The sequence below is a fragment of the Selaginella moellendorffii genome, unplaced genomic scaffold (genome assembly GCF_000143415.4).
Source record: "Selaginella moellendorffii unplaced genomic scaffold, v1.0 SELMOscaffold_0, whole genome shotgun sequence".
Lineage (NCBI taxonomy): Eukaryota > Viridiplantae > Streptophyta > Lycopodiopsida > Selaginellales > Selaginellaceae > Selaginella > Selaginella moellendorffii.
Genome location: NW_003314261.1, coordinates 652,756 through 675,190, shown reverse-complemented (window position 1 = coordinate 675,190; position 22,435 = coordinate 652,756). Strand labels below are relative to the sequence as shown.

General features: G+C 49.1%; 7 protein-coding genes across 9 annotated transcripts; 2 read left to right on the top strand and 5 right to left on the bottom strand.

Moving 5' to 3' along the window:
* Nucleotides 1-397: 397 nt before the first annotated feature.
* LOC9656487 (mitogen-activated protein kinase kinase kinase 3) lies at nucleotides 398-4,116 on the bottom strand. Of its 3 annotated transcripts, XR_002992413.1 has the most exons (10): nucleotides 3,082-4,116; nucleotides 2,955-3,021; nucleotides 2,842-2,904; nucleotides 2,544-2,780; nucleotides 2,423-2,473; nucleotides 2,245-2,358; nucleotides 1,959-2,176; nucleotides 1,638-1,901; nucleotides 908-1,572; nucleotides 398-858 (listed from the first exon to the last, which is right to left on the bottom strand). XR_002992413.1 is itself a non-coding variant. In XM_024675312.1 (8 exons), exons 1-8 carry the CDS (start codon nucleotides 3,930-3,932, stop codon nucleotides 1,679-1,681), a joined length of 1,824 nt encoding a protein of 607 aa, XP_024531080.1. In that variant the 5' UTR covers nucleotides 3,933-4,116; the 3' UTR covers nucleotides 1,610-1,678. The 3 variants fall into 3 exon arrangements, 2 of the variants coding, with proteins under 2 accessions (XP_024531080.1, XP_024531087.1); XM_024675312.1 differs by lacking the exons at nucleotides 398-858; nucleotides 908-1,572 and having other exon boundaries at nucleotides 1,610-1,901; XM_024675319.1 differs by lacking the exons at nucleotides 398-858; nucleotides 908-1,572 and having other exon boundaries at nucleotides 1,610-1,898.
* Nucleotides 4,117-4,514: 398 nt separating this feature from the next.
* Nucleotides 4,515-6,558, top strand: LOC9633280 (tryptophan aminotransferase-related protein 4). The gene is made up of 5 exons (XM_002960710.2): nucleotides 4,515-4,913; nucleotides 4,997-5,315; nucleotides 5,367-5,662; nucleotides 5,821-6,152; nucleotides 6,219-6,558. Exons 1-5 carry the CDS (start codon nucleotides 4,519-4,521, stop codon nucleotides 6,443-6,445), a joined length of 1,569 nt encoding a protein of 522 aa, XP_002960756.1. The 5' UTR covers nucleotides 4,515-4,518; the 3' UTR covers nucleotides 6,446-6,558.
* Nucleotides 6,559-13,737: 7,179 nt separating this feature from the next.
* On the bottom strand, nucleotides 13,738-15,678 carry LOC112346581 (pentatricopeptide repeat-containing protein At4g02750-like). Its single transcript, XM_024675876.1, has 2 exons — nucleotides 14,551-15,678; nucleotides 13,738-14,463 (listed from the first exon to the last, which is right to left on the bottom strand). Exons 1-2 carry the CDS (start codon nucleotides 15,676-15,678, stop codon nucleotides 13,738-13,740), a joined length of 1,854 nt encoding a protein of 617 aa, XP_024531644.1.
* A 92-nt stretch (nucleotides 15,679-15,770) lies between these two features.
* On the bottom strand, nucleotides 15,771-17,691 carry LOC112346395 (probable LRR receptor-like serine/threonine-protein kinase RKF3). The gene has a single exon (XM_024675304.1). The coding sequence runs from the start codon at nucleotides 17,629-17,631 to the stop codon at nucleotides 15,787-15,789; it is 1,845 nt and encodes a 614-aa protein (XP_024531072.1). The 5' UTR covers nucleotides 17,632-17,691; the 3' UTR covers nucleotides 15,771-15,786.
* Nucleotides 17,692-17,798: 107 nt separating this feature from the next.
* On the top strand, nucleotides 17,799-19,067 carry LOC9633278. Its single transcript, XM_002960708.2, has one exon. The coding sequence runs from the start codon at nucleotides 17,904-17,906 to the stop codon at nucleotides 18,975-18,977; it is 1,074 nt and encodes a 357-aa protein (XP_002960754.1). The 5' UTR covers nucleotides 17,799-17,903; the 3' UTR covers nucleotides 18,978-19,067.
* Nucleotides 19,040-20,214, bottom strand: LOC112346406 (protein CURVATURE THYLAKOID 1A, chloroplastic-like). Its single transcript, XM_024675337.1, has 6 exons — nucleotides 19,944-20,214; nucleotides 19,703-19,821; nucleotides 19,539-19,646; nucleotides 19,396-19,467; nucleotides 19,270-19,334; nucleotides 19,040-19,192 (listed from the first exon to the last, which is right to left on the bottom strand). The coding sequence occupies exons 1-6, from the start codon at nucleotides 20,110-20,112 to the stop codon at nucleotides 19,183-19,185; spliced, it is 543 nt and encodes a 180-aa protein (XP_024531105.1). The 5' UTR covers nucleotides 20,113-20,214; the 3' UTR covers nucleotides 19,040-19,182.
* A 173-nt stretch (nucleotides 20,215-20,387) lies between these two features.
* Nucleotides 20,388-22,359, bottom strand: LOC9633277 (probable magnesium transporter NIPA4). The gene is made up of 9 exons (XM_002960049.2): nucleotides 21,991-22,359; nucleotides 21,865-21,921; nucleotides 21,692-21,782; nucleotides 21,474-21,634; nucleotides 21,234-21,361; nucleotides 21,033-21,170; nucleotides 20,867-20,959; nucleotides 20,673-20,799; nucleotides 20,388-20,600 (listed from the first exon to the last, which is right to left on the bottom strand). The coding sequence occupies exons 1-9, from the start codon at nucleotides 22,130-22,132 to the stop codon at nucleotides 20,446-20,448; spliced, it is 1,092 nt and encodes a 363-aa protein (XP_002960095.2). The 5' UTR covers nucleotides 22,133-22,359; the 3' UTR covers nucleotides 20,388-20,445.
* Between the last annotated feature and the right edge of the window lie 76 nt (nucleotides 22,360-22,435).

The following is a 22,435-nucleotide window of genomic DNA, read 5'->3' as shown; positions in this document are numbered from 1 at the left end:
AGGGCGGGGAGCTAGGAATTCGCGCAGCTCACGAGGTTTTGGAACTGGATGGCGAGAACGCTGCAGCGTATGCGCTGCTCATCGCCAACATGGTATCAATCTGGAGCTAGAGAGATTGCCGAGATCGATTGGATCGAGCGTGGAATTCGAGGGAGTGATCACTGCCCACGTGAGGAAATGCCGTTTTGCGATGACCCAGATGCTTAGAACTAACGGTGGTCGGATTGGACCCCAGCAACTGTGTCGTAATCGTGATCTCACCACGACCGTTATATTACTTCTGGGGTCTCTCAAACCAAAGTGTTTGATCCATTTTACCGCGAAACCGAAGTGTTTGATCCATTTTAGCGCCAAACCAAAGGAGGAGACAGTGGAATCAAGGAATCAAATCACTGCGAAAAAAAAAAAACAGAGATAATCGCGAGACAACAATGGAGGTTTCCTCCTTTTGGGGACCGAGAGGACGCATTTGCAGAGCACTGAATCATGCATGTACAAGCCCAAAATTCGACCTCCATTCTTGTTCTCCATGTTTCAAGCAAAGATTAAAAAAACACCAAAGCTTCTCTGAATCGAACAAGGTTCCTGGCGATTCTCTCGCGACCCCTCTTTCTTTTCTTGTTTCTTTTGTTGGGTGTGAGAAGAGAAAAAGACGTAGAGCATTAGCAAGGGGGGGAAGAACTTGGCCTCTCTCCATTCTCTCTCTCTCTCTCCGTGGCTTTAAGCTCTACCTCTCTCTCACACACACTTACACTTGGTGATTCGCGCTGCGCAAGAACAGCGACGCCGCACAGCGAAAGAGTTTACGGGAATATTTCGAGAGCTTCCTTCTTCCTCGAGGACTGGAAAGAAAAGAACCTGGCAAGGGAGATTTTAATGTCAATGCAATGAATGTAGGTGCTGTTACCTCCTGCTGCTGCTGCTGCTGCTGCTGCTGTGATCGATCCAGGACTTTTGCTCCAGTTCACTGCATCTCTCCAGCGTAATTGTCTCTCTTCTTTGCAACAACCTGAGAATGATAGACAGTGGCCTTTCTTCCTCCTTTTCTTCTTCCTCCTCCGGCCTGAGCGATCGAGCAAGACCTCTTGTTCTAAGATGAGCGTGAGCTCCTCCTCCTCTTCCTCCTCCTCGTGTCTCTGCGGCGCGTGTTCTTCGAAGAAAACGTTTGAGCTCGAGCTTGATGGTGTAGAAGTTGATCCACGGAGATCCGCCTCGGATGGTTCGTCTGATCGCAGCGTCTCGGATCCACTGTTCATGGTAAACTACTTCGACTGTGCTTCGCTCACGCTGCTGGCTGTGGTGGCCGTCCTGGTCGTTGTCCTTCCCATTGTTCTACCACCACTTCCACCCCCGCCTCTCTTCCTCATGCTCGTCCCTCTCATCATCTTCGTGCTCTTGATGGGTCTCGTCTTCATGCCTTCGAGGCTTCCTCCAAGCATCGTCATGTAGCCTTGTTCTTCTTCCTCTTCCGTCTCCGTTGCTTCTCTGTCGTCGATCATAGCTTTCTCTGGTATTCGTCGATCGTAGCATAGCAGCGGCAGCAGATCTTCACGGTTTAGGAAACAATGGAGCCTTTGATCGCAAGAAACTCTAGTTAGATCCGAGCAACGAAAAGCAAACCAGGAAGATATACTTACAGATTATATATCATTTCTACAAAAAACCAGCTGCCGGGAAGCTATAGCACAAGCCCCTGAAGCTCTGGCTCTCTCCCCAAGTTGAGAGGAGTTCTATAAATCATCTGCTGAGGTTCTAGACGAGTTCTGTGGATCACGGCTGAGAATCCGGAGTCCTCTCGTGTTATCATGGTCAGGTTCCCGTTTCGTCTCAGCCCCTCGATTGGATGGAAGTGTGTCGTGTCTTGCACTAGTGAACTCCTCGCACCACTTTGCCTGTGGCTGCTTCAGGCAAATCACAAGTTAGGACAAAAAAAGAATTAGAGAACTCGTCGGACTCACATTGGCGAGGCTCTTGGGGACGCCAACGGCGACGTGGGGAAAGACGGCACGGATGACGGCGCGTTTAATACAAATTGGTGTTGGAGAAGCTCTATGGCTTTTGGTCTGTCTTCCGGATTGAAGAGCAGGCATTGTTGAACGAAGTCTTTCGCTATAGGACTCAAGCTGTCTGGGATTGGAGGGGCCTCTCCTTTCGAAAGTTTGAAGTAAACCCCGAACTGTTGGCACATCACAACGAAATGTCAATTGAAAACAAGAAAAAGGATTTTTTTTGTTCTTCACTCACCCCCAAGTCACTCCAAGGAGGCTTCCCCATTGACATCTCCAAAATTGTACAGCCAAGGCTCCATATGTCCACGGCAGTTCCATAGGATCTTTTGGATGGATTTGGAGTCACCACCTAGAAACGACAACCAATTCTTAGCTCCCCTCAAGTCACGCATTTTGACTCTCACAAAACGTACCTCCGGTGCCATAAAAATCGGTGTACCTTTCAAAGACGACGCCAGTGGGGTCTGCAAGCGGCGGCAAAGCTCAGATTAAAGCGACTAATGCGACTAAGGAAAAAAACAAGCACAGGAATACCTGTTTCGCAACACCAAAGTCGGCAAGCTTGACCTGGCCGAGAGAGTCGACTAGAATGTTTGCACACTTGATGTCCCTGTGGATCGTATGATTTTCGTGAAGATAAACCAGCCCGTGAAGTATCTGACGTGTATACGCACGTATCGTGCTCTCCTCGAAACCGCCAAGTTTGTTCAGTATCGTCTTCAGGGAGGATTTCATGTGCTCCAGAAAGATGCAGAGGGAGCCAGTTTCATCCTGTTCCCAAAGACAACGAAGTGTTAAGAGAATGAATTCCATGGAACCTCGAGATGCTCACAATGCAAGCTCCTAGGTACCTCACAATGTTGGGGTGATTCAGCTGACTAAGAAGTTGGACCTCCTGAAGAAACGAAAACATTTATGTTAGCACAAGAGCAGACGACTTTTCACCTTCGTGGTCTCTTCGGTCATGATTGAGTCGTGCACAACTTTGATAGCACAGAAGCTCCCATCCTCCCTGAAAAGATCAGGCTAAAAACGAGCCACCAACGATAGAAAGAAGAACGAAAAACCTTACATGAATCCCTCGTACACCGTCGCGAAAGATCCACGTCCCAGTTCCTGGAGCTTTTGACACTTTAGCAGCCGGGAAGGAGATCTCTGTGGCGAGTGGAGAGGAGACCAGCGGGGAGACTGTGGAGACTGTGAGAAGCGCGGTGACCTCTCGGAACTCTTTCGATGCGAGAAATCCAGAGCGCATCCCAGTGATTTCCTCGGGAGAGGCAACGGAGCTGGCGCCGCGGTTCGCAAACTATTCCCAGCACGAGGACACACTGCTGCTGCGGGAGGTGGCGATCGCGATGGAAGAGGGTGTGGAACACGAGAAGAATCTGTCATGGTGTTCCCAGGAGTGACTGCTGCTGCCGCTGCTAGCGCTAAGCTATACCCGTTACCACTGAGAGGACTTTGAGGAGATCGACACCACGGATCGTTGGCAGGACTTAGCCGCGAAGATGGTGTCGGAGACATGGATCGGCTCTCGAACGACGAGGTGTCGCCGAAGGAATCCAAAGACCTCCTGTGCTCGGAGAAGAAGCCCGGGGTCGTGGGCCTCGCAAAGCTCTCGGGGTGCCTGTGATCCTCCACCTCCTCGAACGACACATCCGTGGAGTCGGGATCCACCTCGGCTCGCATTTCCATCTGCTTGATGATCTGCGCCTCCTGATCCCTGTTCTCGGCGCCCAGCACGCGCAGCACCTTGGCGGCATCCACCGATTTCGTTCTTGGAGACATGACCGAGCTCCTGGAGAAATATTTCGCCATGGCCGGGCCACTGCTGCTGCCACTGCTGCCGCTGCCGCCTCCATCCGGCGACGACACGGGGCTTCGATCGTTTTTCTTGTGGAAGATCTTGTTGAGCAGCTTCATCTCTCTCTCTCTCGCCGGATCAAACCCTCTCGATCCAAAACCCTAGCCTCCGCCAAAGATCCTTACCGGGGATGGAGCGGCATAGCTCGCGCGCCTCGAACGGATCACATTTTCTTCCGGGAAGGCGCCCCAGGAAGACGATAAACGCCCGTGTCGGGAGAAGCTACCAAGGAAAGCGCGAAAGAGAAATGCGCGGAAAGCAAGTAACAACAGCCGTCGGATGCACCGCATCCCACGGCCCGGCTCGCGGCACGTGGGCCAGTCATTGTGCTTGCTGCGGCGGCGGTTGAGATGGAATAGTGCTGGAAAATACCCTTTCCTTAACATGTACAAGGGCCTACGACCTATTGATCGTGCTAAAGAGATCTTCGTCAAGAACAAGGATAGGGATCTCGTCTCCTGGCCTTCTATGATCGCAGCATTTGCCCCGAATGGGCATTGCACAGAGGCCTCTAATACTAATCCGAGAGACCCGGTTTCGATTCCCTGCAACGGAATATAATTCTCTAGGGCCCAACATTAATATTCTCTGATTATATTAAAGTTTTTGTACGTTGTGTACTGTAGGGGTTTTCTTTCAGTGGCTATGGCTGCTGGAGCTCCAAGAGATGAGGAGAAGCCTCTCCTCCATTACGTCAGCAGCACAAGTCATCCATGGGTCGTTTCAAAGCAAGCGCTTCTCCTCTCTTTGCTGCTCAATCTCCTCCTGGCTTTCGCAATCGCGGTGTTCTTCCTTCAATCAGAGTTCTTCCACCTTGGACGATCTGCTGGTGTTTTAAGATCTTCCAGAGATTATCACTGGACGAGCAAGGCATCCGCCGAGGCCGAGAAAGCCGCGGCAATTCCTTGCTCGGGCCATGGACGAGTATTCGTGGACACCATCCTTGCGGCAAATGGAGAGCCTTCGTGCGAGTGTAACAGGTGCTTCGCTGGGACAGATTGCTCGAGCAAGATAAAAAATTGCAACGCAACAGTCGATAGGTACGCTTTCAAGATCACACACCAAACTTTCAAAGTCTCTAGAGTCGAAAACTAAGTTCCAAGCTTGATCACGGTATTGACAGTGGTGATCCAATGTTCTTGGAGCCCTTTTGGGACGCGAATGCCGAGGCTGGAGCAGTAGTGATCCCGCCAGTTCACCGGATGAGCTACTTCACCGAGGCCACGGGGGAGGGGAGGAAGATCACGCTGGAGCTGGAGAGGCTCATCCGGCAAGTCCACGAGTTCGTGGGAAATGCCGTGATCAAAGACAAGTTCATCGTGATTGGGACTGGATCCATGGAGCTCATCAACGCTGCTGTCGCTAGCCTAGCTCCAATTGCCTCAAACACCCTTCCAAAATCACCACCAGCGATCGTCGTGTCACGAGCTCCATACTACCAGGTAAGATGTCCTGGACAACTCTTTCTCAAACTTTTTTTATTTTTCTGTAAGGCGTACCAAATGCAAACGGAGTTCTTCGCTTCCACGCAATACATTTGGGGTGGCGAGCCATCCATCGCTGCCAAAAAGTTTGCAAACACTGGCTCAACTTTTATCGAGTTTGTGGCGGCTCCAAACAATCCGGACGCGAGCATGAAAGAGCCCGAGCTCAAGTTTAATGGATCGTTCACGGTTTTCGATCGAGCTTACTACTGGCCGCACTACTCTCCCATTTTCAAGGCCATGGACGACGATGTTATGCTCTTCACTCTCTCCAAGCTCACCGGACACGCAGGAAGCAGGCTCGGGTAAACTTATTTGACCTTTTCCTCGTCTTTCTTGTTAGAGTTCTTCATCCTTGTAATCACTTGAGTCTGCTGTACTTGTTCTTGGTGGTTTTGTTGTTGGTCTTCAGTTTTTTGTTCTCTTTTCTTGTTTGATAAGATCTCTATGTATTTTCTTGCAGCTGGGCGATTGTCAAGGATCCAAAAGTTTATGCTAGACTCTCACAATATGTGTTGCTAAACACAAATGGTGTTTCTCATGACACACAGCTTCGAGCATCGCGGCTGCTGAGAGCTGTTCTGGAAGGCTACTCAACTACTGGAGCCAAAACAGGAGCGCGAGATCCTCAAGTTTATGCAAAGTCGCAGCATATTTTTCACTTTGCACAATCAGTCATGAATTCTCGATGGCAGAAACTCGAAAAGATTTTTGCAAGGTCGATGCAGTTCTCTTTGCAATATGTGGAAGCTCAACAGTGTAACTTCTTCAAAGCTATTATCTCGCCATCTCCAGGTAACTAAGAGCTTCAAAAACAGATCTTCAGTTCAGAGTTTCTTAATGTTTTTGATAATTTCGCAGCTTATGCATGGGTCAAATGTGAAGATCCAGGCTTGATCATGAACTCGAGCTGCTTCAACGTTTTCAAGAACGCAGGGATCATCGGACGCGCTGGTGGATATGACGATGAGCGAGATAATTCTTACGTTAGATTTGCACTCCTCATTGGCAACGATGACTTTGACAACTTCATGGAGCATCTCAACAAATTTCTCCAACACTTCATTGATCGTACAGCCATACTATAGAAATCATACTTCAATTACTTATTGAAGTAGCAAGCTATTATGGCTTGATTTGCCCCTTAAAGACATAAATACGATGTCACTAGTATGAATATCAATTAACATTAGTCCAGTTTTATAGCATATCTCTCACTTCCTGGATGATAGAAGATTTTTGCAGAAGATTGATTGAGTTGTCTTTGCAAAATGTGGAAGCTCAACAGTATAACTTCCTCAAAACCAGCATCTCCCCATCTCAAGGTTTCAAAGTTTCCTGATGCTCTTGATCATTTCACAGCTTATGCATGGGTCAAATGCAGTTTGGATCACAAATTCGAGCTGCTTCGACATTTTCAAGAACGTGGGATCATTGGACCGGCAGTGACGATGGGAACCAATATATAGTTTATCAAAGGCATGATCAACACTTCATTTGGTGTGGTTTTTGTATCTCTATGGAACTTGGCAAATCAAGCTTGCTAAATTGAAGTATAGTTTTATTACAGTTACAGGAGCAGCCAACCAAGCTCCGCTATTGCGAAGCTAAAGGGATGCAACACGGTTGGACGCAGCCATAGCTTCTTGGGAATTCCAGCCACACATTGACACCTGATGTCGAAAGCCACAGGCCGTAAGAAGTAAAAATCCTCCAGGAAAACAAGTAGGTTGACACCCATGACAACCCATGGCAGGTGGTAATCAGAATTGCTCCCATGAAAGTCGTGAAGCTGCTTCACCACCACACCACTTATCGCCTTCAAGAGCCCACTCTCGTGGTCGACCTCCAGTAGCACCAGCCCCCCATCATCCATCCGCCTGCTTAAAAGTGCGGTGTTGTCAATGCAGCACAGCGCGGCCACCATGATCCTCGGCCCACAGCGGAACGGAAACGCACGGCAGTAAGTGTAGCCGGCCAACTCCTCCGGCTTTGGAAACACTAGCAAGTTTAGTTTGCCTTGCTCAGAGATGCCGATCCCACTCCACTCGCCGCTGCTCCAGTCGTAGGCCTTTGAGCCCGCCATCCCAGAAAACAAACTCACCAGCGAGGCCTCCCGTGGGAGGCATGTCTCTCGGCACCCGCGACGCCACCTCCCGAGTCGAAGGTGTGAAGGTGGTGGCGGCCACGCTCACCAATGTTTGTGTGGAGGATGTGGACCCAGAGCCGGCTATCGTCGCCTCGCTCTTGCAACCTCGTCTGGCCGTGTCGGTATGACCAGTACTGCTCGGATTCTTCCGCAGCGAGGACCGGGTTGCACGCAAGCACGGGCCGCAGATGAGGCCCGAGGGCGACGAGGACATGGGGGTGTAGTGGCAAGGTGGACACCACGGCGACCAGCTCCTCGTCTGGGTACCAGGCCAGCAGGGGCCACTTGCGCAGGTTTCCTGAGGCTGTCCAGGTTGGGCTTGTGAGTAAGAGCACGCACTCCTTGCGCAAACGATGGACCTTGGCCGCCCTCGTCTTCGTCTTGGTGCTCCCCTAGCTCTGCTCTTCATTGACCAACTTTTCTCTCGGGCCGAGAGAATAAGGCGACGAAGAAAAGGCAATCATATGCCAGCGTTGGCGTTATCTCGTCGATCGCACTATCAAATGGGGCAGAAGGATTCATTGATCGGCTGCTATACAGTGGATTATCGGGTGGAGAAATGCCGCTGCCATCGTGTTCTTGGCGAATTTATATGACCGTGAATCAAAGCGCTGGGAGAGCTCTCTTCGCTAGTTCACCCAGGCCATGTACGATCCTTCGTCTTCTATGGCTTAATGGAATTCTAAGTCTTTCATGTCTTTATTTACAGTATTTTTTCCTCGCAGGTCCCAGTTGCTCCTTGATCATTCGAGAGCTTGGGCCACATCGCATCACCAAATGGGGACTCTCCCCTAACAAAGTTTCCTGGAAGGATAGGTGAGTTTCCTTGAGCTTCAAAATTTCTCTTTTCTCGTGTTTTTGCTTTGCGTACAGTCGCAATGTCTTGTTCATTGGAGTCTCTCGCAGGAGTTGACTTCTCTTACTCCAATACGAGCAGCGATTTGAAGTTTCCAGGAGATAAGAACACAGGTATTGTTGCCCTCTTTTTCAGTAATGGGTTTGAGTGCAACCACTCGTGTGAATTGAAACATTCTTTCAGGTGTCTTCAAATGTGCATTTTGCTAATGATTTATGATAATGCTTTTCAACAATTACATTATTTTTTTCAAGATTTATCTAAATTAGTGATGCAATTTAGTATTCGTTTCTGGAGCCTCTTGCTTCGTGTGGAGCTAAATATGTTAAAGTGGATCAAATTAAAAATGTTATAACTAACACTTTGTGAAGATTTTGTAAGACTTATGTATACATATACTTTAGCCACCTTTGATAATACTTTTTGCTTAGCACAATATTATAAGACATTGCCTCTTCCACTTTTTGCTACACGTCTTTCAACTCCACTTTCTATAAAAGATAGTTTTGTTTTAATGAAGGTTAATGCTATTATTGCCCGAGTTAAAAAACAAAGATAAGGATGTAGTCATGGCCGTGATGTACATTGTTAGGTGCATGATAAAGTTGGTCATACTTATTGGCATTGTTGGTGTTTTTTGGATTGATAACTTTCATTTCTTATATGAAGACTTTAGTGTTAATAATGTTTTGTTGGTGCTATTGTAGTGAAAGGTTTAAACACTAAGATGCTTCTAGGAAATAAGAAATCACACAAGTAGCCGATGCTTTTTGTGTGAATAAGTTAGTGACCCTTCTATTTTTTTTTAAGAGTATCATCAAGAGGTTCACTCAACAGTAATTCATCCATTTTATTTTCCAAGCTCATTTTTATAATAAGAGGTTTCTTGTTATTCTCTTTATATTGGTGGTTACAGGTTTAAGTTTATCTTTTATTGCTCAACCTATTGCAATACGTTGCCATTTACATTTATGTCATGTGGCAGAGCAAGTTTTCATTCTTTATAACAATAGTTATACACACATATATGTATAGGATAAAGTAAACTTAATTGTGCATATGGATGATTTTAAACTTGAGTACAATTGTTGCAAATGGTGTTGAATCAAGTTTTAACTTTATCCTATATGGATTGGTTGTGGCACAATTATGTTAAATGTGACTCTAAAGTTTCTCCCTTTTGTTTTATATTTCTTTATATTTCTTTTATTCATTTCATTTGTGTTTCTTTTTGTCTTTTGCTTCTATCTAACTTCCATCCCTTTTATATTTCTATTACTTTCTTCTATATTTTTATTTTGTTCCTCTATTCCCTCTTCAAATCCTTTTAATGGCTTTTATGTTGTAATAGTTGATTGGTTCATGAAGGAGTATGCCAATCTCTTTGAATTTGATTTGTCATTTGGTGTTAAGATTGTAATACATCATTCTATTTCAACTAAAGATATTCATCTAATCAAGGTTTTTGTTCATTGTTGGTCATAAGAAAAGATCAAGATTTTATATATAAATATTAAAGAGATGTTGGAAAAGAGTGTTATCCGAAAGTTGAGAGATTCTTAAGCATGTGAACCTCATTTTATGAAGTTAAATGGGAGTATTCATTTATGCATTAACTACGTTTATTAAACAAAGTAACGATCCCAAATGTATACCCTTTTCTTTACACTACTGATTACTAAGTTAAATCTTACTTTTAGATATTGGTAAATGTTAATGGTCGAAAAAGATATTCCCAATATTTGCTTTTTGTACACCATTTGGTTTGTATAAATTCTTGGTGATGCCATTTGGTTTAAAAAATGTTTTAGAGACTTTCCAACAAATGATGAATGAAGTTTGTTATGATATATTAGAAGTAATTATTGATTTCATTGATAATATTTTGATTTATTTGAAGGGGATGTAGGAGGGACATGTATTTATTTAATGCATGTTTTGCAAAACTCAACTTTGCTTACCCTATGTTCTTAGTGCAAAAAGATTTGAGAGACTACCTTGGAAAATAACATTTAGCTTTTGTTCTTGAAAGCATAATTTTTATTTCCTCGAATTAGACTTTTGCCCCTTTAGCATTCTCACTACTAACTTCCAATCTTGGAATCATTGAGAAATTTTCCTAATTAAATTCTGAAATTAAATAGATTGCTTGCTGGGAAAGAGGTGGATGTTGCCAGATTTCAACTTAGGAATGAAAATAAAAACTAAAAAGCTTTCTTATATATTCTAAAATTAGAATGGAACTATTTCCAACAAAAGAAGTGTACAAAGAATAATTGCCTCAGTAATAGAGGTATTTTGCTATACAAATTTGATATCAGCAAAAAAAAGAAATAGGACCAACTTACTGGATGTTTTTCCCATTTCTTGAGAAAAGCAATGACATTGTTGCTAAACAAAAACTAAAATTCTAACCTTATAAGAATTGGCTCAATTGCTTTTTCAGTTATACAGTGATACAGTTCTCTTTATGATAGAAATCTTACATTATATTAATATATAGCTTATCTTGTGGTTCATTTTACAACCTGATTGAACTCAAGAAGACCAAACCCCTGCGTCCAAAATAGTACCAAATTCCGCAACTTAATGTTACTATACTACATGAAGAGGAAGATTGGTGCCGTTTTGGATTTGAGAAGTTTAAAATGGCAGACGTTTAAGGGGTTTATGAGAAGCCCAAGTAGAGGGTGTGTCTATAATTTAGAACTTGACTTTGGCATCCTAACCATTCACATTCTTGATTGGAATATAAAACCCTGCTCTTTTAAATATATAAAGATAAATGATGTAATCTGGGTGCTAGAGGTGGTTTCCTTGCCAAGAGGATGGATATGCTCTATATCTAGGAGGTTATCGAAGTTTTTGCGCAGGATGAATCCAGGAAGTTTTTGGAGTTTTGCACAGTGTGAGCAGAACTTGAAAGATTTTCACAAAGCAACTCATTTCTCTTTACAAAATGTGAAAGCATCAAAAACAAGATCTTCATTTTCTTTAAATTGAGGGGAAAAGTCTTGTATTCCAAGATTGATCACAAACTTGAGCGTCTTAGACAAGGCTAAGATCATTGAACGTGCTGGTGGATACACCAGAGTGACAACTACGTTATCTCTGCAACCTTCTTAAAGCATGATTAACATCTAATTAAAAGTAAAACACTTAACCCTTAAAATAGGGGTTTAATCACGATGGTGGGGGCGCGCGCGTGCTTTGGAGGCCGTGATTCCTACGCGGCTGGGAGATTTCTGGCGCTGCCGGACGTGGTTTCTTTGCACAAGAGGATGGATGCGCTCTATGTTCGGGAGGTTTTCAATGCGCTCTACCAGGATATCGTAGAAACGCTGGCGATCGAGGACTGCTCTCTGTGCCTCTTGAATGGCAACTCCGGCGTGGGCAAATCGGCCTTCCTGTGGTACTTCATCATCAGGACGGGCATCGACAAGCCGGGCTCGCTCATCCTGTACGAGTCCGAGACTTTCATCTGGGAGTTTCGAGGCCGCTCTCTCAAGCACATCGCCAAGCAAGACTATCCTCTCCACCTCATCGAATCGCCCAGTGTCGACTACCATCTGATCGATCAGAAGATTTCGTCCGGCAGGACGCTCGGCGCTCGAGCACTCCTTGCGGGCTCTCCAGACGAGAGCAACACAAAGATCGCGAGGAAGCTCCGCATGACTTACACTCGCTATCTCCCGGTTTGGAACAAGAGAGAGTTTGATGCTCTCGTGGAAAGCTGGAAGAGGAGGGCCGATTCGATGCCCCGGCTACCGGATGGGAGCCCGTCCGCGAGAGCAGCTCACGCGTACCAAAGAGTGGCCGCCGCCAACTTAGCGTTCGAGTGGTTTGGAGGCGTCCCTCGGCTTCTCTGGGATCACGAGGTTGAAACTCTCACCGAGGAGGACTTTGCTTCGGATGTTACCAAGTGCCTTTCGAGCACGAAGCTCAAGAATGTGGCAGCCATCTTGGAAAACCATGGAAGTTCGCAGAACGTATCGTGGAGGCTATTCCATTTCGTGTTGAGGCCCGGATCTTTCAGCCGGTTCCAGTATACGTTTTGCTCGGACAAGGTGGCGAGCATGTTTGCGCAGTACCTGTGTAGCGCTACGAACGTGGGGAAGCTCGGAAGGTTTCTTGAGGCTACTCGGATGTTCAAGGAGTACGCGAGCTTGCGGGGCTTCGTCTTCGAGCAGTACGTGCTCCGCCAGGCTCTCCAGCGCAACATCATGGCCTTGCCGGCGGAAGTTCTTGTGATCTTGGCTGGACTTCTTCTCACTTGGTCGTGCTTGCAGAGCGATTCAGCTTGCTGTGGAGCGTGCCACCGGAAGGATTCAATGCGGGGCTTGTCTCGGCTGGTACCATACCAAGTGTGTACAAGCGAAAGTTACGTCCACGAGGTTTCGCTGTGAACGCTGCGATGGTGCTCCCGAGGTGGTGGAGCCTCTCTTGCTGCGTTACTACGAAGGAGATCTCGAGGATGCATTGCTCGGAGCTGGTATAACGCTCTTTGTTTCTTCTCGCTATGATTCTACAAAACTTTTTGCGTTCTTCAAGGCATGGATGCAGCAAAGTTCCTATGGAGACCACTGGGAAAGAACAGCACAGGACTTGGCTTCGTGTGGTTGCCACGAACGCTGGGAGTTGCCACAGTTTGTCGCGATCGCAAACCGGCAGTGGAGCATCTGGCAAAGGCAATGCAGGCCCTGCGAAGTTGGAGGCACGAGTACGATCGCAGCTACACTGAGGAGGACACCATAGTACTCTTGTTTCTCGTGTCTCCGGACGCTTTCTCGAGCTTCCAGTTTCAGCCATACCAAGTATCTGGAAAGGTTTCTCACAAAGCCATGCAAGGTGAGCTTTGCTAGAGTTTGAGAGAAGATCTTAGTCTTTTCTTCTTCTCAGGAGTTGTGCAGTGTAAGATGGCTGTTCCAGTGCAAGGCAGTGCTTATCTCTCGCTGCTCGAGCCCAGGAACTTGGAGGGTGTTGCTGCTGTGGATTTGGATCGGCCGGAAACTTGGGAGGATGTCTTGGGCTGTGTCGAGCTCGCACAGGATCACGACAATGGTCTGGAGATGCTACTCACAGAAGAGAAGATCGGGATGTGTGAGCGCAAGCTGGTCTACGAGGGAGATTTCCTCGACGTGTTAGAAGAGCTCGAAGATATCCAGGATAACCAGAGACGACTCCAGGCTGTGTGCAAGATTTACAAGATTCCCGCGACTTCTTCCAGCTCGCAGATGCTCGCTGATCTCAGAGCTAAGCGCCAGGAACTGGGAAAACTCAAAGCCAAGTGCCAAGAACTTGAGGAACTCGAAGAGCTGGACTAGAAAGTTTTCCCAAGGTGATGGGCATTTTTGCAAAGAGAAAGAGCTTGCGAGCTACGTGACGATCAAACTCTCGTTGAGCTTGCTGCCACCGCCTTCTCCATCACTCGGCCTCACGATGGCGCCGCAGAGATCACTGCGATCACCCCGGTAGATGTTTGCCAGGAGCACATACGAGGCCGAGTCCTCGGGCTCCAAGCTAAACACCCGCCGCGCAGCGCTAGCGCCACTCTCCATGTCCTTGTAGCTCCGGCAAGCTCCCAGAAAGCATCGCCACTCCAGCGCATCCGGCGAGAACGGCATACTCCCAATCAGATCCTGCGCGTCGCGGAGATGCCCGGCCCTGCCCAAGAGATCCAGCACGCAGCAGTAGTGCTGCTTGCTCGCTCGCAATCCATAGTCCATGCCCATGGACACGAAGTAGGATCGCGCGCCATAGACCTTGCCCTGGATGCTACACGCCAGGAGCACGGACACGAAGCACGCTTCGTCCGGCGCATCGATCGGCGCAAGCGCATGGAATAGATCCAGCGCCTCGATCGAGTGGCCGCTCTGCGCGTAGCCGGCCAGCATCGCGCTCCAGCACACCACGTCGGGGTTCCACATCCCATCCAGCAGCGCCCTCGCGGCGTGCACATCGCCGCGCTGCGCCATCGCCGCCAGCATTGTCGTGCACGACACGAGATTCCTCTCGGGCATCGCGTCGAAGAGCGCCTTGGCCTCGTCTAGGGCCCCTCCGCCAACGTAGGCGCCAACCATGGCCGTCCACGTCACCAAATTCTGATTGGGCATCGCGTCAAACGTGTGCTTGGCCTCCTCCAGATGCCCGTTCTGGGCATATGCCACGAGCATCGCGTTCCAGCACACAACGTTTTGCTGGGGCATCTCGTCGAAGATTCGCTTCGCTTCTTCCACGTGGCCGGCCTCCGCGTGAGCCACGAGCACAGCCGTTGTCGATATGAGATTATGCTCGGGCATATTCTCGTAGAGCCTTGACGCCTCATCCAGATGCCCAAGCTGGGCATATGCTGATAACAGGGCGTTCCAGGTGACTACGTTGCGCTGGTCCATTTGATCGAAGGTTTGCCTTGCCAAAGCCAATTTTCCGTTGCTTGCATACGCAGTGAGCATTGCGGTAGAGAGCACTAGGTCCTGCTCCGGAATTTGGACGTAAATCCGCTTTGCCCCATCCAGATGCCCATTCTGGGCATATGCAGTTAGCATTGCGGTCGAGCAGAACGGATCCCATTCGGGCATGCCGCCGTACAGCGCCATGGCGGAATCCAAGTGGGATCTGTGTGTGTGCCCCGTTAGCAGTGTTGTCCACGTCACAAGATCTCTCGCCGGCATCTGCTCGAAGAGAAACTCGGCAACTTGCAAATGCCCACTTTGGGCATATGCGGTTAGGATAGCATTCCACGACACGAGGTTCTTCTCTGGAGTGGCATCGAAGGTAAGTTTTGCGTCTTCCAAGAGCCCACTTTGGGCATACGCTGCTAGCATCGCATTATAACACGCGATCGTTCTCTCTGGCATAAAAGAAAATATCTCCTCGGCTTCTTTGAGATGCCCATTTTGGGCATAGGCGGATAGCATCGCGCTCCACGAGACCGGTGTCCTCTCGGGCATTTGATCGAAAAGGAGCTTCGCGGCTTCCAGATACCCGGCCCGGGCATAGGCCGACAGCATGACGTTGGAAGCCACTGGACACTCCTCCGGGAGCTCGTCGAAGAGACGCTTGGCCTCGAGGAGCTGCCGGTTCTGCGCGTAGGCCGAGATGATCATCACCCAAGTGTAGCTATCTTTCGCCCGGATCCCATCGAAAACCTGCTGTGCGTGCCTCGGGCTGCCACACTTCCCATACATCTCGATGAGCTTGTTGAGCACGAAGACGTCGGATGGATTGATCTTGGCACGGATTCGCGAGTGGACCTCGGTGGCTGCTCGGAGCGTCTTGGAGGACTCGATCTGTCTGACCACAGCGCTTCTGTCCATATAGAAACTCGACTGTGCCGTCTCATAGAACTCGCGAGCGATGGAGATCTTCCAAACTCCTCGGAAGAAAGCATATAAATGTAAGTAGAAGAAACTGTGCTGTGGAGGTCACCTGGGAAGTTCTCCCGAGCTGCTGAAGTAGAATGGAACCGAGCCCGAGTAGCTCGTCCCGGTCGTGGAGGCGAGCTCCTGCGCGTTTACCATGAGTGGGATCGGCCTCTCGGGCATGGACGGCACCGCGAGATCGTTCTCCAGCATCTTGACAACCTGTGCCATGCTCGGCCTGTAAGCTACCTGGGGATGAGCGCACAGGAGTGCCACCAGTATAAAACTCTCCATCACCTCCTCGTCTCCCAGCTTGTCCATGGGCTGCTGCAAAATATCCACGATCCGCGTCTCTTTCATCACTGACCACGCCCAGTCCGCGATGGGCACCGGCGTGTCGCTGGCTGGAGTGTGAACCAGCGCCTTTCTCCCGCTGAGCAGCTCCAAGAACACGATCCCAAAGCTGTAGACGTCGCTCCTGTCGGTCAGCTGATTGTAGAGAACGTACTCTGGAGCGACGTAGCCTTGGGTTCCAGCAACTCCAGTCGTCATGTGTGTCATCCCCTCGGGAGCGAACTTGGCGAGGCCGAAGTCCGCGACTTTGGCGTTGAATTCCGAATCCAGGAGAATGTTGCCACCTTTGATGTCCCTGTGGATGATCGCTGGCTGCGCACCGTTGTGCAAGTATGCCAATCCTTTGGCCGTTCCAATCGCTATCTTCTGGCGAGTCGGCCAGTCGAGGTTCTTCTTAAACTTCCCAAAGAGGTGATCGTCGAGGCTGCCGTTGGACATGAACTCGTAGACGATGATCCTCTGGTGTCCCTCGCTGCGGCTGCTTCCAATGCACCACCCCAAGAGAGGAGCCAAGTTCTTGTGCCGGACGCTGCTGATCATCTCCATCTCGTGGACGAATCCCTCGTCACCCGCGGGAGAGCAGTTCTTGAATCTCTTGAGTGCCACCACCGTTCCATCCTTGAGAACTCCCTTGTAAACGTTTCCATAGCCACCTTGCCCGATGAGCGTCGTCCGGTGGAAGTTCCTGGTCGCCGCCTTCATCTCGTGCATGTCGAAGCGAATCAAGCTCGCGTTGGAATGCATCGATCTCTCGAGAGTGGAGTCTCGATCCTCCAGCAGCTTCCTTCGAGATTTATCCTTGCAGCGTTTCCTCCACCATAGCCAAGCCAGCACTCCTGTGCCACTTAACGCTAAAAATCCAGCCACCACGATCAAAGCGATCTTCCAGACCTCTCTTTTCTCCCCACCTCGGCTTCCCTGGTTGAAGAACATGCATGCCACTGTGCCTGGATCCGTCGGGCCATCAAGATTCACGATGGAGGCAGCGTAGATGTGAGCGTAATCCAGGCAAGTGCTGCCATTGGATCGAAAGCTCACCGAGCTCACCACAGCGGCAGTGCAAGCGCTGCAAGACGGCCCATCTCCAATATTTCCTCGGCAGTTCGTCTGGATATTCACTATGGAGGCCGAGCTCGTGGCGCTCGTGAAATCCCCGACGCTGGTGAAATTCGGGCAGCGCGTGGATCCTGATTCTAGAGTCTGAGAATCGATGCTACACCGTACCGTGATATTTGGAGCCACGCCCTGGCGCTGGAGCGACGCCTGGAAATCTTGGATGCATGACGATGCGGTGGCTGCTGGGAACAAGAATCTCTGCGTCCTGTTGAGCTGCGCCGCGATGACAAGGTTGAGCTCCTCCCTCACGGCCAGACACTGGCGTCCCGGATCCCTGTCATTCCTCGCGAAAGCAAACTCGTCGGCAGTCACCGAGAAATCCAGAGGGCAAGAAGATTGGCCGAGAACGAGCAATCGCGCTGGGGAGAAGAATCCGAGCAGCGCCGCTGCTGCCACGGCTACAAGAAGCAAGCGCCTTGATCGGCCATAGGCGGACATCAGCGATCGATTGCTCGATCGCTCGCCAGAAGAAAAAATCAAAAGCGACTGCTAGGAAAGGACAATCGTGTGTTCGAATCTTAGCCCTATAATTTAGACAAAGGGTAAAAAAGAGGACGTTAAAATGAAATGCGGTAGAGGTAGAAAAATGAGACTACTAGGGATCGAATCCTGCCCCTGCGCAACGCGTCTAAGGTCCACCGACACTACACTCTAAAAGAAGAAGCTCGCTTTCTTCCATCGTGCATTCGATCCAATCTTACTCCAAATCCATGGCCGATTCGTCCGATCCCAGCAGCATCGAGGTCGCGGAGCGCGGCGCCAAGAGCAAAGATCACCAGGAAGAGCAGGAGTCCGAGGGATTCATGGCCAAGGTAAAGGATTTCATCCACGACATTGGGGAGAAGATCGAGGAGACGATAGGTTTCGGCAAGCCCACGGCCAGCGTGAGTGGATTCCATCTCCCCAGCATCAATCTCGAGAAGGCCGATGTGGTCGTGGACGTGCTCATCAGGAACCCCAATCCAGTCCCCATTCCTCTGGTCGACATCGAGTACCTGATCGAGAGCGATGGCCGCAAGCTCGTCTCCGGGACGATCCCCGACGCGGGTACGATCCACGCGCACGGATCCGAGACGGTGAAGATCCCTCTCACCCTGATCTACAAGGACATCGAGGACACCTACGATGATATCAAGCCCGGCGCGGTGATCCCCTACCGCGCCAAGGTCGCGCTCTTGATCGACGTGCCGGTGTTTGGGCGGATCACGATCCCGCTGGAGAAGACGGGCGAGATCCCCATCCCTTACAAGCCCGACGTGGATGTGGATAGCGTGGAGTGGGATCGCCTCTCGCTCGAGGAGACCGCGGCGACGATGAAGATCAAGGTGGAGAACAAGAACAAATTCGATCTGGGCGTGCGCGAGCTGGAATTCGAGCTCACGCTGGCGGACACGCCGATCAGCCGCGCCAAGCTCGGGCAGTCCGCGGACATTGCCGGCGATGGAGTAGGGTTCTTGGAGGTGCCCATCTCGTTTCGTCCCAAGGATTTTGGATCCGCGCTGTGGGGGATCATCCGTGGCCGCGGCGCTGGCTATAGCTTGGTGGGGAAATTGGAGGTGGAGACTCCATTCGGGCCAATGCATTTGCCCATCTCCAAGGAAGGAGGGAAGACTACGCTCAAGAAGAAAGAGGGGTGTAAAGACGAGGACGAGGACGAGGACGAAGGGGACGATGGCGAGAAGAAGAGCCACCATAGCTGGGGGATATTCTCTTCTTCGCGAGAAGCCGAGGTAGAAGCTGATCGAGAGGCCAAGGTCGAAGCCGATCGATCTCTCGAGAATTGATCTCTCGCTTGGTGTGCTCGATCTTTTGCTTGGTATAAGTACCTATATGTATAAGTTTGATCATCGAGAAGATATGAAAGTTTGCCTGTCGTTTCGTAAAACTTCCAACTTTCCTGGAGGATCTTCTTTTGGTTTTTGCGCTTGAATTTTTCTTTTCTTTCTTCCCAAAATCGGAACCGGGTGAGTTTGATCTCGAGGCGAGCGATCAAACCGACCTGTTTCCTTCCAGGCAAAAGGCCACTTTGTAAGAGGATCAAACTTTGCTACTGAGTGATCGGATCGCTCGTCTTACTCGGTTGCGCCCGTGATCTTCTTCTTGAGCTCCTCCACGTCTTCCAAGAGCTCCTTTCTACTCGACTGCCACGAGCACGGATTCTTTCAGCTTCTGGAGGAGTTCTGAGCTAGAAAACAATCGTACCTTGAAGAGAAGGTACCGATAGACGAACCAGCCAGTGTATCCCAGTCCGACGAGCTCCATCACCTTTGGAAGCTGATCGATCGATCAGCAGAAAATGTTTCGTAAGCCACCGCAATTGTGATTTTTTCTCAAGTGACACTAACCAATGGAACAGAGTTGATAGCTCCAACTATCGTTGCCGAGAACCACAGTGTCACAAGCGCTCCACCACCGTAAACCAGAACAGTGCTCTTGTTCTCCACAGATTCCCACTGCAAAGAAAGATATGAAGTGAGACAACGCTCTCATCGGATGCTGCATGCCAAACCTTGGTCTTCAAATCTGAAAAGATGTCCTCGACTTGCTTGCTCACGTCTTCCGTGGATGTTGTCGTGCCACTTTCCTCGGACGAGGTCGTTGCCTTCAGAGGAGCAAACCTCAAAGATCCTGCGAGGCGGCCAAAATCCTCAATCACACAGTGATCGATGGCAAGCACTAAAAATTCCGCTAAGGACATACTCTAGGTACCACAAAAATATTTCGCGAGCAATGGATGGATTCTCACTAACCTGGCATTGTCGCGCTGTGCAGCTTCACGGGAGCGCCATGGAACGCTCTCCTCAGTGGAAGCGGCCGGATCGCCGAAGCCGGCGACGACGAAGCCGATGCTGCCGCCGACGCTGCTGCCGCGCAGCAAGATGATGGAGCGGCGGTGAATGCCGCCACTGTTGCCGCCATCGCGCCCGCGAATTCGCACTCCCGGCCCCAAATTTCCCTCTCCCTCTCGCGCACTGGCAGGCAAGGCGGATGATCTAAACGAGAACCTCAAGAACCCCACTCGACGGAATGTCTTGCGAATATGCTCATCCGTCACGGACATTCCGCCACCTGTCCCCAGAATATACGACGGCGATTCGAAAGACATGGCGCGAAACAGCATCACATTGGCCAGTGCGTTGACGCCACGTAGCCATTTCTTATCTCCTCTTTCTCTATATACATGTCAAAGGAAGAACGAAAAAGATCCAAAGGTAATAACAAAGAGAAAAAACCATCTAAAACCTCAATCGATCAAAAAACCAGCCGAGCTGCTGGTTCTCTTCTCAGCGGGATGTTCTCCATGTCAATCCCTTCCATCTCGAGCTCGTTGGTCTCAAAATGTCTAAAGCCCCCAATCTCTACTGATAATCTAGTCGACGTTGATGGAGTCATTCCAGTATAAATGCCTGTGTCGCAAAAAAGAGAAAACGATCAGATCAAAGCTTTCCTAGGAAGAAACTTTGCAAAAGCTAGCTTACTCATTCCCGAATCCAACGCGTTGTCACCAAGGTCCTTGGTGACATGCAGCAAAAACGTCCCCGAAAGGATGGTGATGAATCCGCAAAGCTCGGTCACGATCGTGGACGGTGTTTGTCCATCCCAGTCCTGTGTGAGTAGCTATAATTGCCACGAATCATTCATCAGGTCCAAGGGAGAGAACTGAGCGTGTTACCTTGAACATTATCACGCTCGCGAGGATTGTCAGCGCTGTGAACATGACGTAGTAGACTGGAGAAACGATGGCAGTGTTGAAAGTGTCGAGTGCCTGCCGGATCAACAACAAAAACAAGAGCAAAAGCGTTAACTTGTTGGATCGACATCAAAGCATTTGTTTGTACCTTGTTCAAGTAATTCATTTGCGTGACAACGCAAACAGCCACAAAGATTGCAAATATCCACGACTGGACATATATCAGCTGGTTCTGGCCTTGAAACGTTAGTTTCAAGGCAATTCCAAGGGCTTTCACGCTCATGACCTGCGCATCCAGTCCAAACTTTCAGAAAGAAAAACGACAAGAAATAAGCTCGAGTTTTCTCACCGAAAGAGAGCCCACCAGGGAGCAAATGCCAATGTAAACCATTACGTGAGTGTTTCCATACTGGGGAACAAAATGGATCTTCAGCATCATGACCAAAGACAACACACACAGTGCATAGAGCATAAATCCTGGATACAAGAGAAAAAAGAAAGCCAAGTTTATCAGTGGAAACTTAATCTGCTTACACACCTATGTGTATACAAACTTACACATTTTAATGCATTCGGGTCCAAAGTATACCAGGTTGAGTAGCAGCATCCCAAATCTCCGTCACTGAAGTCATTACTCGCTCCCCTGGTGCGTGGAGCACGATAGTGATCGATCCGACAATACAAAGAAGGCAGCCCAGCATCCCGAGTACATGGAGCTTCTCCTTGAGCACAAAATGCGCTAAGGTAGCACTACTCAAGCAAACAAAACATAAACTATCGTTTGCTGCTTGTGAAAATGATCTTTACCTCACGATGATGCTGAGAGCACCGAGAGGAGTCACAAGTATCGCTGGAGCAAATGCATAAGCAGCAAAGTTTGCGATTTCTCCCACAATCACTGCCATAACAAAGATTATTTGTCTTTTCAATCAATCAATCTTTCACGAGCTCAAGAAACAATTAAAAAAGAAAACACTTACTCGTCATCATCCCGACCCACCACAAAGGCTCATAGAGATACGAATACCCTCCAGAACCTGGGAAGAACAAAGAGATAGATTGAAACACTCGGAGAAACGAAAAAAAAAAATGTAAAGTCTTATGACCTGCTCTTACTCCGTCCGCAGCTGCGCGTTTCAATCCTTTCTTCTTGATGATAAAACTGGAGCCGATGAACACACTGGAAGCTAGAGCGAGTCCAAATCCTTTGCGGTTGTCACTGGTGTCAAAACCAGCTGTATCTCCCATGATAAACAACTAGCACGCCATGGAAACGCATAGTCTAGATCTTCCAGCCCCATGTCACACCACATGCCATAGCCTAAAACTCCATCGCTGCAGCCGCATTTGCCCGAAAACCCGTTTCCACGATCATCTATCCGCCGGGATCTCGGATCGCCAGGAAATACCTGGATCCATACCTGGAAATCGCGCTCTGGATTGCAAGGAGTAGCGATGGCGATGGCGGTAGCCACACGCACCTCTCGGAACCCTACGCCACATTTTCTCTAGGGCTGAATTGGCAATTTCAAAAAGAGGTATATTCTCTTA